At 40.1% G+C, this 13,007-nt stretch overlaps 1 protein-coding gene across 5 annotated transcripts in view; it reads left to right on the forward strand.

Annotated features, from left to right (window-relative positions):
* Window positions 1–4,769: 4,769 nt before the first annotated feature.
* UNC80 (unc-80 homolog, NALCN channel complex subunit) overlaps window positions 4,770–13,007 on the forward strand; it is a gene marked incomplete at both ends in the record, with an annotated part of 167,667 nt that continues 159,429 nt past the window's right edge. For all 5 annotated transcript variants that reach the window (XM_079781819.1, XM_079781822.1, XM_079781820.1 and 2 more), the window contains 4 exons: window positions 4,770–4,861; window positions 5,801–5,849; window positions 8,928–9,084; window positions 10,200–10,501. In XM_079781819.1, the coding sequence (XP_079637945.1) occupies window positions 4,770–4,861; window positions 5,801–5,849; window positions 8,928–9,084; window positions 10,200–10,501 (600 nt within the window). The remainder of the gene's footprint in view (window positions 4,862–5,800; window positions 5,850–8,927; window positions 9,085–10,199; window positions 10,502–13,007) is intronic.

Raw genomic sequence — 13,007 nt, forward strand, 5'->3', positions numbered from 1 at the left:
CAATGAAGTTATTTCCTTCTGTTTTTCAACCTTTTATGTAGTAGCCTTTTCTATATTAAAATAATAGAAGTTAGATCATTGCCATCTCCTGCATTTAATGTGTTCAGTTTCCCTGTTGGCCTGAACTGCATTTTCTATTGTGTGTATTTTTACTTCAATCAGATTAGAGCACAGTGGTTCTTCATCCAGTTTGCACACTAGAGTCTCCTGCAAAGCTTTGCAAAAATATTCAGAAGCTTCTCCCTTCCCCCAAAGATTCTGATTTAATTGATCATAGATAGAACCCAGACAGTAATAGCTTTTAAGTTCTGTTGTTATGATTCTAATCACCAGGACTGAGGATCATTGGTTTTGAGAAACCTATCAACCTCTTCTAAAATTCAATTAGTCAGCACTAGGGTTAGGTAAATGTGTAGTTTATTTCTTAATCAGATTAAAGTTATCAATCCATGAGTCAGGAAACAGAGAAAAGATGCCTTAATATGTCTGAAGCAGAAGTGCAGTGTGACATGGACTTTACCCAGAGGGACTTGGGAAGGCTTGAATGATCTCAGTTTCATCAATAAGAGTGATTATGCTGAAAATAAATAAAAGGTGTTCTACCAATGGTTATTGCTTGCCTTTTTGAAAGAGAAAACTATGAGCTGTCAGAGTTTAATGGGATTTTAAGTTGCAAATGCACCTGCAGGTCAAACTCCCCTCCCCTGAGGAGGAAAAGCTTGCCCACATCACACTGTTGGGTTCTCTGGAAGCAGATCCCGTGGTGCCGTTTGGGTGCAAGAAGTAATTGTTGTCAATGCAGGACAGAGAAAGCTCTCTCCGCTGAGGGCAGGCTGGAGTCTGAGGTTTGTGCTGCTGCTACATGACTGAGTCATGGACAGAAGCTGCCGCCCTGGGAGAGGGCACAGGCACAGAGAACAGAAGGAATGAGGAGTGAACGCGACACAGCAGCAGGGAGGTCGTGCTGCAGCCAGACGGTTTGTCCCTGACTGTTCCTAAGGAGACCAGCATCGCCTTCTCTTCTCACACCAGTGCTCATTATCACATATTGCAGGGCATGCTGATGAGAGAATTTTTGAAAATTCACCCATTACACACAACTCTTCCTGAATATGAAAATGTCATTAGAATACTTAAGTGCAGATATTGCATTTCCACATTTACAAAACCACATTTTTCAAAGTAAACAATTTTATTTTTTCTAAGTCGGCTCCTGTGCAGAAATGGTTTAGACTCTAGGAAAACAAAGCTCACCATTCTGTCAACAAGTGGTGGTATAAAGAAAGATTTAAAAAAATATTTTTTTTTCTACACTTAAGGGGGGAAACTAAACTGAATGACAGGGGGTGTTTAGCATTTTTAACCTTAATAAAATAAAGCTTACATTATTACAATGTAATCTAAAGTAGAAACTTATATGTCTTCAACATCATAATAGGACAGTGTGCCTAATCATAAAGGCTGAGGATTAAAAATATTTTCAGCCACACCAATGTTAAAGAAATCAGTACTCGGTGACTCAGCAAACATGGCTTCCAGCATCATGAAGCTTTCTAACTCCTTAAGCAGAAAACACGCGATTGGTTAGAAAGCAAGAAAAAGACAAAAAAAATTGGCTTTAAGATATTGGGGTCTATTTGAAGTACAGTCTACATATTTTTTCTTGTCTTAAGAAAAGGTCTTATAATCCTGAAACAGAGCTGTCAGCCAGCTGGTAGGTATAAGAAAGCTTGTATGAATTCCTCTGGGGAAGCTATGGAAAGTAAAGTCAAAGCAAAAATCTGACCTATTAAGGGACAGACCATTCACGTATCATTATTTCAAAGCAATGAACCCTACAGTGATGCCAGGAGCTAGCATCCAGGCCATCCTCTGCTAGCCTCTGGAACTCTGTCACCTCACCCTGTGCTTCAGGGATTTATCGACTAACAAGTTCTAACAAGATGTCAAGTGGAAAAGAAAAAACTAAAAGTAAGTGAGAATGACCAGAACCTTTGTTTGTCCATCTTCCTCAGTGACACTCCAGGAAGCATCTTGGATTACAAAATTGAGACAAAATGATGAGGAAGACTGAGCTACAGAAGAGTTCATTTAAAAGGCTAAGTCATCATGTCAAAAGAATAGTACTAATGACATACTAGAACAGGCACTCTTCCAAGTGTTTTACCTATTTCGTGGATATTTTAAAATATGTCTGCAATCGACATTCCTCCCCTTGAGAGGTAAGATCTATGTTGCTTCCTCTGGACTCTGGAAGAATCTTAATGACTTATCACCAATAGGCTGAAGCAGAAATTTGCTGCATAGCTTTTGAGGCTAGATGGGAAAAGGCTGTGCGGCTTGTACCTCGTTCTGTAGGAATCTGTCTCTGGGTGAAGTGAGCTGTAACCACCCTGAGACTGCCAGGAGAGGCCATGTTTATTGCTCCGGTGGACAGCCTGAGCTGAACACCCAGCTGGCAGGCAACATCTACCATCATCCATATGATTGAACCATCGGGGACATGCAGACCATTCAAATCTTCAAATAACTGCAGTCCCAACTCACAGCTAATGATAACTGCATGAGACTCTGAATGCAAACTACCCTGCTGAGACATACCATGTGCCTGACTCACAAATCATGAGCACGATAAAATGGTTGCTTTATGCCTCTAAGATTTGCACTGATCATTTGTTATGAAACAGTTTTAACTAGAAAATATATTGACCCATTTAAGACTTACAACAACCTTACGAAAATATCTTCTCTTATTCTTCTCATTTTTTAGGTGAAGATACTGACTCCCAGAGATAAATGGTATTTTCTTGCTTTCTTTTTTTTTTAGGTAATTACCATTTTATTTGTTTACTTTTTCAAGAAAAATGATCTTAAATATAATAATATTACATACAATAAACATTAATATTTCAAGAAAAAAAGGATTTTAAGTATAATGATATTACCAAAACTGTACTAACATAGTATGATATCACAAAAGTTGTAGGAAATATTAAAAATCTGCAAATAACAGGATCACTTCTATTATATTCTAAAATCTTTTTCTCCCTCTGGCTCTATTTTTGTTCATCAGTTTATGTTGTTCATTATATTTCCACAAATGAGTGAGACCATGTGATATTTATCTTTCTCCGACTGGCTTATTTTGCTTAGCATGATACTCTCTGGGTCCATCCATGCTGTTGCAAATGGTAAGAGTTTCTTCTTTTTTATAGCAGCCTGGTATTCCATTGTGTAGATGTACCACAGTTTTTTAATTTGAGATAAGTGGTATTTTCAATGTTACATGTCTTGTGAGCAACAATGCTGGTATTTGAACCAGGTAGTCAGGTCCCAAGGTCCTTGCTTTTTAGGATCTTGAAATGGTTGTTATCATCACTGAATTTCTTCTGTGATTTTCCCAGGTTATTGATAAGATTCAGCATATTTTTATTCCTCAATTTTTTTGTCATTGGTTATTGATTTTGTAATACATTCAGGTTTTCATGGAATATTTTTCTAATCTCCAGACTTGTGTTCCCATCTAAAACTCTTGACTATTTCAAGTGAACTCTACATTTCTGTCATATCAATCCCATGTAAATGGAAATGAAGATTTTGCTTCCCCAGTGTCTGCGTCTTTATTTCATAGGTTGCAGCAGTACCTTTGTTCAAAAAGGTATATGAATCTGTTTGTTTGTTTGAAGGTAGTTGGATTCACAGCAAGGGTATTCTACTCAGACCGCTTCACTTTACCCCACCCCTATTTGTTTACTGCTAGATAAAATATCTAACAGTAATGCCCCTTTGAACTACATGGGCACTTGACTGATAACTGAAGGGAAATGGCAGATATCAATGGATGAATAGGATCACCCAAGTGCACTGATGGATTAGAATAAACCACAGTTCCTAGCACCATGATTCAAATGTTCTTTCTCAAGGTGTTGGTGGTATAGTGGTGAGCATAGCTGCCTTCCAAATGTTCTTTCTCAAGTTGTAATTAACTAATATCTACAACTGGTTGGTTTGGGGACATTTTGGCTAAACAAGCAAGATTAATTTCTTATGGTTACCTAATTTTAAAATGAATTCTCACATCAGGGAAATTTCAAGCTTTCTACCTTGCCACGCTTGCTCCCTTTCTGGTTTGCACTTCTGATAACGTTCAGGTACTCCTTCTGCTAAGCCCAAGGGTGGACTCCTGACCTCCTTGCTGGAGGTGCGAATGATGCCAGGCTTAGTGACTGCTCTGCGGTGCTCCAAAGCGCCTTCTCCCCAGACCTTGACAATTCTTCAGAAGCTGAGAAGCAAGACAGGGGACACTCCTGGGGTACAGCTCCAAGGGAAGGAAGCGAATGCTGGGGGGCTGAAGAGGCCGGGCAGGGGACCCGGAGCGATGTGGTGCTTGGATCCTTTTGGCCAACCCCACCCCCCACCCCGCACTGCTGCTCAACCAGCCCCCTGCTCTCCTCTGCGGGAGGGCCTGAGGGCACGGCCGCTGTCCACAGGGGGAGGTGCTGAAAGCAGGGAGCGGCGCACAGTTCCTCAGGGCGCCCCCCTCCCTACTCCGGCTCCGCCACCCTCCCGCCTCCCGCAGCCACGTTCCACGCAAGGGGAGGGGCGGAGGGTAGAAGGACCCGGGATGGGGCGGGGAGAGCCGGCTCTGCCTCGGGGAAGGAGGGGATGAGAGTTGGGGAGAACCACGGGAGGAGGAGGAGGAGGAAGAGGAGGCAGCCGCTGAGGAGCCAACGCTGGGTCCTGCAGTAAGACTCCCAGGAGCCACCATCATGGTGAAGAGGAAGAGCTCCGAGGGCCAGGAGCAGGACGGCGGCCGCGGCATCCCCTTGCCCATCCAGACCTTCCTGTGGCGGCAAACCAGGTGAGGGCCAGCCTGGGCTGGGGGCATTCCCGGGCTGCCCGGTCCTCTCCACCTCCGCCGCCGCCGCCGCCACCACCGCCGCTGCTGCGGCCGCGCACAGCCCGCAGCTCCCCCCCTGAGGCTGGAAAGCAAGTCCTCCGCACCCGCTTAAAAACACGCATTTAAAAATATTTCAGGGAAGTTTGACTACAGGCAGGTTGGCAGTTGCTGGATAAATATATATGTTATTTAGGGAATGGGAGGGCAGAGAGCCTAGGGAGAGGGGGCAGGGAACCGGGGGAGATAATGATGACTGGTTGTGCTCCTGCATCCGATGTGCCCTCCTTCTCCGGCTGTCATTGCAGCCCGGTGACCTGTTGTTTTTCTAGTTCCTGTTTGGCCAATATCTGCTGTGCCCACTTGTTAACCATTTTTGCTCGGATTCAGCGAGCGCAATGTTCCTGGTTAAATCCCCAGAGGAAAAAATGATCTTTTATAAGGCTTCCCCCACCCCCCGAAGAAGCCTGAAACCTATTCCAATAAACAAGAAACAAGGGTGCCATTATTATTATTATTATTTATTATTATTATTATTATTATTATTATGATTTATCATAAGAAATTGGATTCTGGAAATCATGACCCACAAGCTGTGTTCATTTTCCAGTTTTAATATGACTGTACATGAGTAATACACCACTTCTGACTACTGGCGATTTAGAATCTGATTAGGCAAAATCTTCAGAAAACGTAGAGATGGACATCTCTTTCATATATGTAATTACATATGTAAAAGCAAATGTGGTCAGCCATTCAACACCTGCTTATTAACAAGCTATAGGGAAGCATGATATTTGAGTTTTGTAGCATTATGCTTTATTCATTGGAAGATATGTCATAAGGATGTTCTAATAATAATTTTATTTATGCTGATAACAAATATCTCTATTAATTTTTCAGTGCATTTTTGAGGCCTAAACTGGGGAAGCAATATGAAGCCTCTTGTGTGGTATGTGATATTCACCATTTAATGATTTCCATATTCCGTGTGGTATTTTCAACCCAAAGAAAGACATTAAATCATACTGACTGTATGTGCATAATTCACTAGACAGATATTATTGAGCACCTACTGTGTGCCAGGCACAGTTCTAGTTTATGGGAGAGAGCAATAATCACAGCAAATACAGAGTTTGCATTCTAGTGGTGGGAGGGGGACAGGCTACTCACAAACATGAAATACATAGTAAGCTAGATAGTGATGAGCGCTATGGAGAAAAATTAAGCAAGGAAGGAGATTAGGGAGCACTAGGGTGGGGTTTAACATTCTAGTAGTGGTAGGTGGACAAGGTTTACGGGTTAACATGACCCTTGGACAAAGACTTGAAGGAAGGGAGGGAGGAGGAGCTGAGAGAAGAGCAGAGGGAACGGCAAGTCTGAAGGACCTTCATCCAGGGTGAGAAGAGGAATGGAGCAGTGAAGAGAGGGCTGAGAAATAACAGATAATCGGGTGGTGGAGGGCCTTGCAAAGCAAGAGAAATAAATTATGTCCTCAATTAACAAAATTATGACTGTTATATAGTGAAAGCTCCTAACATTAGTGTCTATGAACTACTCAAAGTAACATGCAATTCTGAACTTTTATGTTCTTTATTTGTTGTGCAAGTTGAAAATGATGATATGAAATAATTATTGAAATGATATTAATACAGGGGTGGGCAAAAGTAGGTTTACAGTTGTGAGTACCCAAAACATTTTATTTTTGCATTATATTTATTACTGTATTATTTATTGGTATTATTTGTCTATTGTTATTATTTTATATCCTTACTTATAATTTATCTTTTTTAAAAATATATTTTTATTGATTTCAGAGAGGAAGGGAGGGAGAGAGAAATAGGAACATCAATGATGAGAGAGAATAATCAATCGGCTGCCTCCTGCACACCCCCCACCAGGGATTGAGTTTGAACCGGGACCTCCTGGATTATAGGCCGACGCTCAACCACTGCACCACACCAACTGGGCTGTGACTTATCTTTTAGGCTGGTAATTGCCCACCCTGTATTTATGCAAAATAGAATGCTTTGACCTGAGATTCTAAGAGAATCCCATATCCCTACAAATTCCCATTTTACAAATTGAGAACAAAAGACATGAGATTGTGAAGCAAATAAAGTAGGATTCCCACAGACTTCATTTAAATTTGGAGTTCACGTTGCATATCTTATAACTTAATGTGGAAACCTACCTATCTAGATATTACCATGAATATTTGTAAATTACTACATAGATGACCTTCTACAAACTAGGATGGAAGCCAACTGGAGAGTCACACATACACACACACACACACACACACACACACACACACATATGCACACACACACACATACACACACACATACACTCTCACAGTCTCAAGCTTGACTTTGTGCTGTTGCATCTCCTGACTTTCAGAGTTGTCACAGAGATAATTTAAAAATCTAACTTTCTAACAAGAGCCTTTTAATGGAAATTGTTTTGTATTGTTCTCAAGTTAGAGTAATTTCATACCTGAAATCTCTGAGCCTTCTTTAAACCATGCTTACAATTATCCTAGCTTAAAATAATCCTAACCTTTCTCTGTTTTTGGCAAAGATATGTCTGACATGTTTAATGTCACATGATATTAAATAGCTAAGTCACATTTATAGATATATAGATATAGAGATATAAATATCTAAATTGAAAGTTATTTTACCTAGTAAAAATTACCTGAAGGCTGAGAAATTTAAATATATTTTAATTTGCATTGCCAGCACACCCAAGGCCTTTATTTTGTTTCTTTAAAAGTAAACAAGACTGGACCTCTGATTTTACTCCTTACCAAAACTTCAGCATGCTTTTCATTATGAGTTTCTTATTTTCCTTTTATGAGTCAAAAAGTAAATAGTTTCCTTTGGAGAATATCCTGTATTAAGCCGCATCTTTTTTCAAGTATTCTAATAATTACAATAATACCGCTCAAACACTCGGGATTCCATTATGATCACTCTAGAGCACACTTACACAGTTTTCTAGACCATTTGGGGTGCTGAGTGCCAATTGGGTTCTGTTCATACAAGTCAAGTAATTATTAAATCTATTTTATATTTTATAGCTACACTTTCCTCAACACTTTATAGTGATATGCTCCTTCCAAACAGACAAACAACAACAACAACAAAAAAAACCTGAGTCAATCAAACTTCTTATGGGTTACTACCCTCTCAGAAAATATCCCGGGCCAGGATAGAAGAGTTAAACCACCAAAGGAAAAAGCTCATTTTCCTCCTCCCTCCCACCCACCCGTTTTTCTCTCCCTTCCTTTCTTTGCTCAACAGGTATCTTTATGGTTCCAGGCATTAGGTAGGGAGTGTCCTGCGCCCAGTCATTGCTGGGGACATGGGATAATAACTCAGGGACTCCAAAGTTCGATTTCTTTTTTTTTCATTTTTTGACTTTTGTTTAAGGTAGTATTTTATTATTATTGTTATTATTATTATTTACAATCTACAAAATAAATCTATTACCAGATTATAGATGCAAAATAATTAGCCATTTACATGCAATAAACATTAATATTTCCAAAGTCAGAGTTCTTGAAAAAGTATACCTTAGTTATCACTTGTTGAATATTGACATATGTTCTGTTTCTCAAGACGCGTTTACAAAAGACATTCCACTTTGTTATGCAGTTGTGACAGCTTCTTTGGATGACTTAGCAGCATTTTATAAAATATTACACCCCAAAATTGCAAGAATTAATTGTGTTGTACTCTTGTGTTAAAGTAAGCTTATTTTGATGGGCATGATAATCATTTAATAATTCAAGCCATATACATTGGATAAAAACATGAAAATGGGTAGATAATAGGAAATTATTGCTGAGCTACTGCATGTTTTTTAAAAACCAATGCAATTCAATGTAAGTGCACGCTAAAGAATCGGGTCCACTAATTTGCATCTTTTAGGGTCCACAGTACCTTGATGTCATTATTTTCACCAATCAGATTCTCTGAATCCTTACTTTAGATGCTTTCTCTCTTTCTTTTTGTATCTATAGTCCTTTGAACGAGTGTTGGTAGAAAACAAGCTGCATGGCCTCTCTCCGGCCCTCTCTGAAGCCATCCAGAGTATTTCCAGATGGGAACTGGTGCAAGCTGCTTTGCCTCACGTCCTCCACTGCACGGCAACCCTCCTCTCCAACAGGAACAAGCTGGGTTGGTGCACCTGTGTTACTTATGGCATGCCATCATCCTTTGTGTTCAACATTCATAATAACGGTTATTGAGTATTTACTGTTTTCCCAGACACTGTGCACATATTTTCTCATTTAATTCTCACCCTGCCCCCCATGTTGGTACCACTATTACCTCCATTTTACCAATGAGGGAACTGGCTCTCTTATTTTTTAATTAATTTTACAAGTAGTACATGACTATATTATCCTTCTAAACAGGAATATATTATAGGAAAGCTAAAGACTCTCACCCATCAGAGTTGTCCTCTTTGCTCTCCCAGCTCCTAAAGTACCTACATTCGCTTTGTAGTATTGTATGTATGTGCATGCCTATGCATAAAGATTGTTTTTCTTTTTTAGGTATTTTGTCGATTTCTTTTATCATATGACAGTCTATCTTAGCCATCTATCTCATGTTAGTGTTCGTGCTTTTCCATCCAATTCGTTCCCCTCATTTGGGTCTCTGCTCAAATGTTCCCTTCACGGAGGAGCCTTTCCTAGTCACACTGCCTAAAATACAGTAGCTGTTATCTTCAGAGTCTATATTATTAACCAGTATACAGCCCATTGGGAAATATATAGTTAGAGGGGTGGGATTAGGGAGTGGGTAGATGCATACCCATCCTCTCCCCACCTGTGAAAATCCACATGTAACTTTTAACTCTGAAGATTGCCCCTGTAGCTGCAGATTAAACCAACGGCAGATTGAAATAGTATTTTTAATCCTGGTTGGTTGAATCTGCAGATGCAAAACACAAGGATAGGAAGGGTTGACTATGGGGAAAAAAATCTGCACCTCTAAATGGACTGGTGTAGTCCAACCCATGTTCTTCAAGGGTCAACTGTATTTGGTATCTGACTGAGGAGATGCGATGCATGCATTTTCTCCTCCTATGACAGCATGTCGTTCTGCAAAGACGGCAGCCTGGGAGAATCCCCAAAAATGAATGTGCCCTTTCAGCAGTGGTTGTAAGAGGCACAGAAATGCTAGTGTCTCCCAGAGCAAAGCCAGGGTGTTTTCCAGACCCCAAATTGATATCCATTGTTCTGGTCACAGAGTTTGCCTTAACCTGACTCTGCGCGTATCCCATGCAGGCCACCAGGATAAACTGGGTGTTGCTGAGACAAAACTTCTTCACACCCTCCATTGGATGCTCCTGGAGGCCCCCCAGGACTGCAACAGTGAGCGGTTTGGGGGCACAGACCGAGGATCCAGCTGGGGTGGCAGTAGTAGTGCTTTTATCCACCAGATTGAAAACCAGGGTTCTCCAGGGCTGCCTTGCCAAAGTAGCTCCAACGATGACGAAGAGAACAATCGAAGGAAGATATTCCATAACTCCATGGCTACTGTGGAGCTCTTTGTGTTTCTGTTTGCTCCTCTAGTCCACAGGATCAAGGTAAGCAGAAAGGCAGTGTTCGGTTGAGGGGGGACAGAGGTGAAGATGAGCTTTAAATGGTATTTCCATATTTGGTGTCTGTGTCTTTGGATGATCTTGTAGCAAAACAAGACATGAAGAGTTTTATATTTATATTAAACTACTGAACATTATTTCAAAAACACAGTCCTCTATATATCATTTACCTACTTAAAAATATCCAAGATGATGTCCAACAAATTAAATATGGCATATAAGTGCAAGCATGATCTGGGGCTTAAGTTCCTCTCATGGTTCTTCAAACCTCAACATTAATGGATATTTTCCTCTGACCTTCTCCTTGTAGATTTTATGTATGGCATTACATCCTTTGTACTTCTGTAGCACTCTGTAGCTACTTCTTTTATACTACAGGATCTAGACAGAAGTTTTTAATTTTAATGTGCTATGGACTTTTTGACAGGTTGGTTCAACCTAACAAAGAATTGCTTTCCAAATATTTTTAAATGCATAAAATACAAAACATAGGATTGCATGGAAACCAATTGCATTAAAATACAAGTATATCCATATACTCCTTGGATCTGAAAGAGACAATATCATCTGAAATCACCATGCTCCAGCTGTGTGATCTTGGTGGTATTACATAAGCTTTTGGATCCTCCATTGCATAAAACTGTGGATAGTTCCAACACAGGGTACATATATGTGAAGGCACAGTACCATTCCAGAACATGGAATGAAATAAAAATATTTTTTAAATATATTTTATTGATTTTTTTACAGAGAGGAAGAGAGAGGGATAGAGAGTTAGAAACATCGATGAGAGAGAAACATCGATCAGCTGCCTCTTGCACACCCCCTACTGGGGATGTTCCCGCAACCAAGGTACATGCCCTTGACCGGAATCGAACCTAGGACCCTTGAGTCCGCAGGCCGATGCTCTATCCACTGAGCCAAACCGGTTTTGGCTAAAAAAGTATTTTTTATTTCTGTGAATTAATTAATTACAATAATCCATCTAAATGCTAAAATGAGAGATAAGGAATTAATATGCTCAACTGTTCTTTGATGGAATATTAGGATCCTAATGAATAGATGTTTCAAGTTATAAATATATATATATTTATATATGAAGATGGTTGTGAGAACATTAACAATCACTATGAGGGGCATGGACTAATGAGTCTTTATACCCATTTTAGTTTTAGTTAAAATTTACTTTCTTTTTATATTTCTATTGATTTCAGAGAGGAATGGAGAGGGAGAGAGAGATAGAAATATCAGTGATGAGAGAGAATCATTGATTGGCTGCCTCCTGCACACCTCTCACTAGGGATCGAGCCCACAACCCAGAAGTGTGCCCTGACCAGGAATCAAACTGTGATCTCCTGGTTCATAAGTCCATGTTCAACCACTGAGCCACCGCAGCTGGGCAAAATTTACTTTCAATTAAAGCTGTCCCATTGCTCCTAGGAATGGAACTGAAATTACCTGTAAATTCCCCAAATGATTTGCATGCACTGGCCGCATTGCCCATGAAACATACTAAAATTTTTAAATGTTGTTAGATCAAATTAAATTGCTACTTTGAAAGCTTTAAATTTTCATTTTAAGAAGTCTTTTTATAAAGGTTACACTCCATGGAAGGCATTGCTTTAAGACTGTTCCCCTGGCCTATGGGACGTGCAGGTCCTGGGTCCTGCCTACCTTCTCAGTCTCATCACCCTCCAGCTCACCAGCCTCTCTTTTGTTCATTAACCTCCACTCTCAAACTGGACAAGTTCATTCTTGCATTCAGGTCCTTGCACTGGTTTTTCTTCCATTTGAAACATTCACTGCCATGCTCTACCCCTAGATTTGTACATGGCCATGTCCTTTTCATGGGTTTATTCACAACTCAAATGTCACCACCTCAGAAAGCATTTATGTCCCTGGCTACTTTAGTGCCACAAGCACATGACTCTATTTTTTTTCTTTCTTAGTAGTTTTCAGTACCTGAAATTATTGTATGCCCCCTAGCTGTTTGAATGATAAAGATTTTCTTCTCCAGCTATGAGTTTCTGGTCACGTACGCATACATAGCATTGGGTGGCCCATTAAATGGGACTCTAAAAGCGGAATTAGGGTTCCAGAGATTATGGATTCAGCTAACTTAAGAGAACTTACAAAGGAAAACAAGAGAAGGCCATGGGTTCTGCAGGTATTCAGGTCTGAAGAGTGATTGTATTTACTGGTGTTATTTGGGCAAACTAAAATTAATCAACAAATAAGTATGATGCTCGAGGATAAGTGCACACAACAGAAGAGGTCTCAGCTTGTCTTCAAGAGATACACAATCTAGTTGGGCATATATCAGATGAAAGAAAGTGATGACAGTAACTATCAGTGAGTGATAAGTGTCACCAGGGTTTAGTATAAGAGCTCACTTACTGCTTCAATGTCCATTGGAATATAATTTGTGTCAAGATTACTTATGAGAAACATGGAAAAAAGACTGAGCTCAGAAACTACAAAATTATTGAAA

Source organism: Cnephaeus nilssonii (assembly GCF_951640355.1).
Source record: "Cnephaeus nilssonii genome assembly, chromosome: 10".
In the NCBI taxonomy this organism is placed as follows: domain Eukaryota; kingdom Metazoa; phylum Chordata; class Mammalia; order Chiroptera; family Vespertilionidae; genus Cnephaeus; species Cnephaeus nilssonii.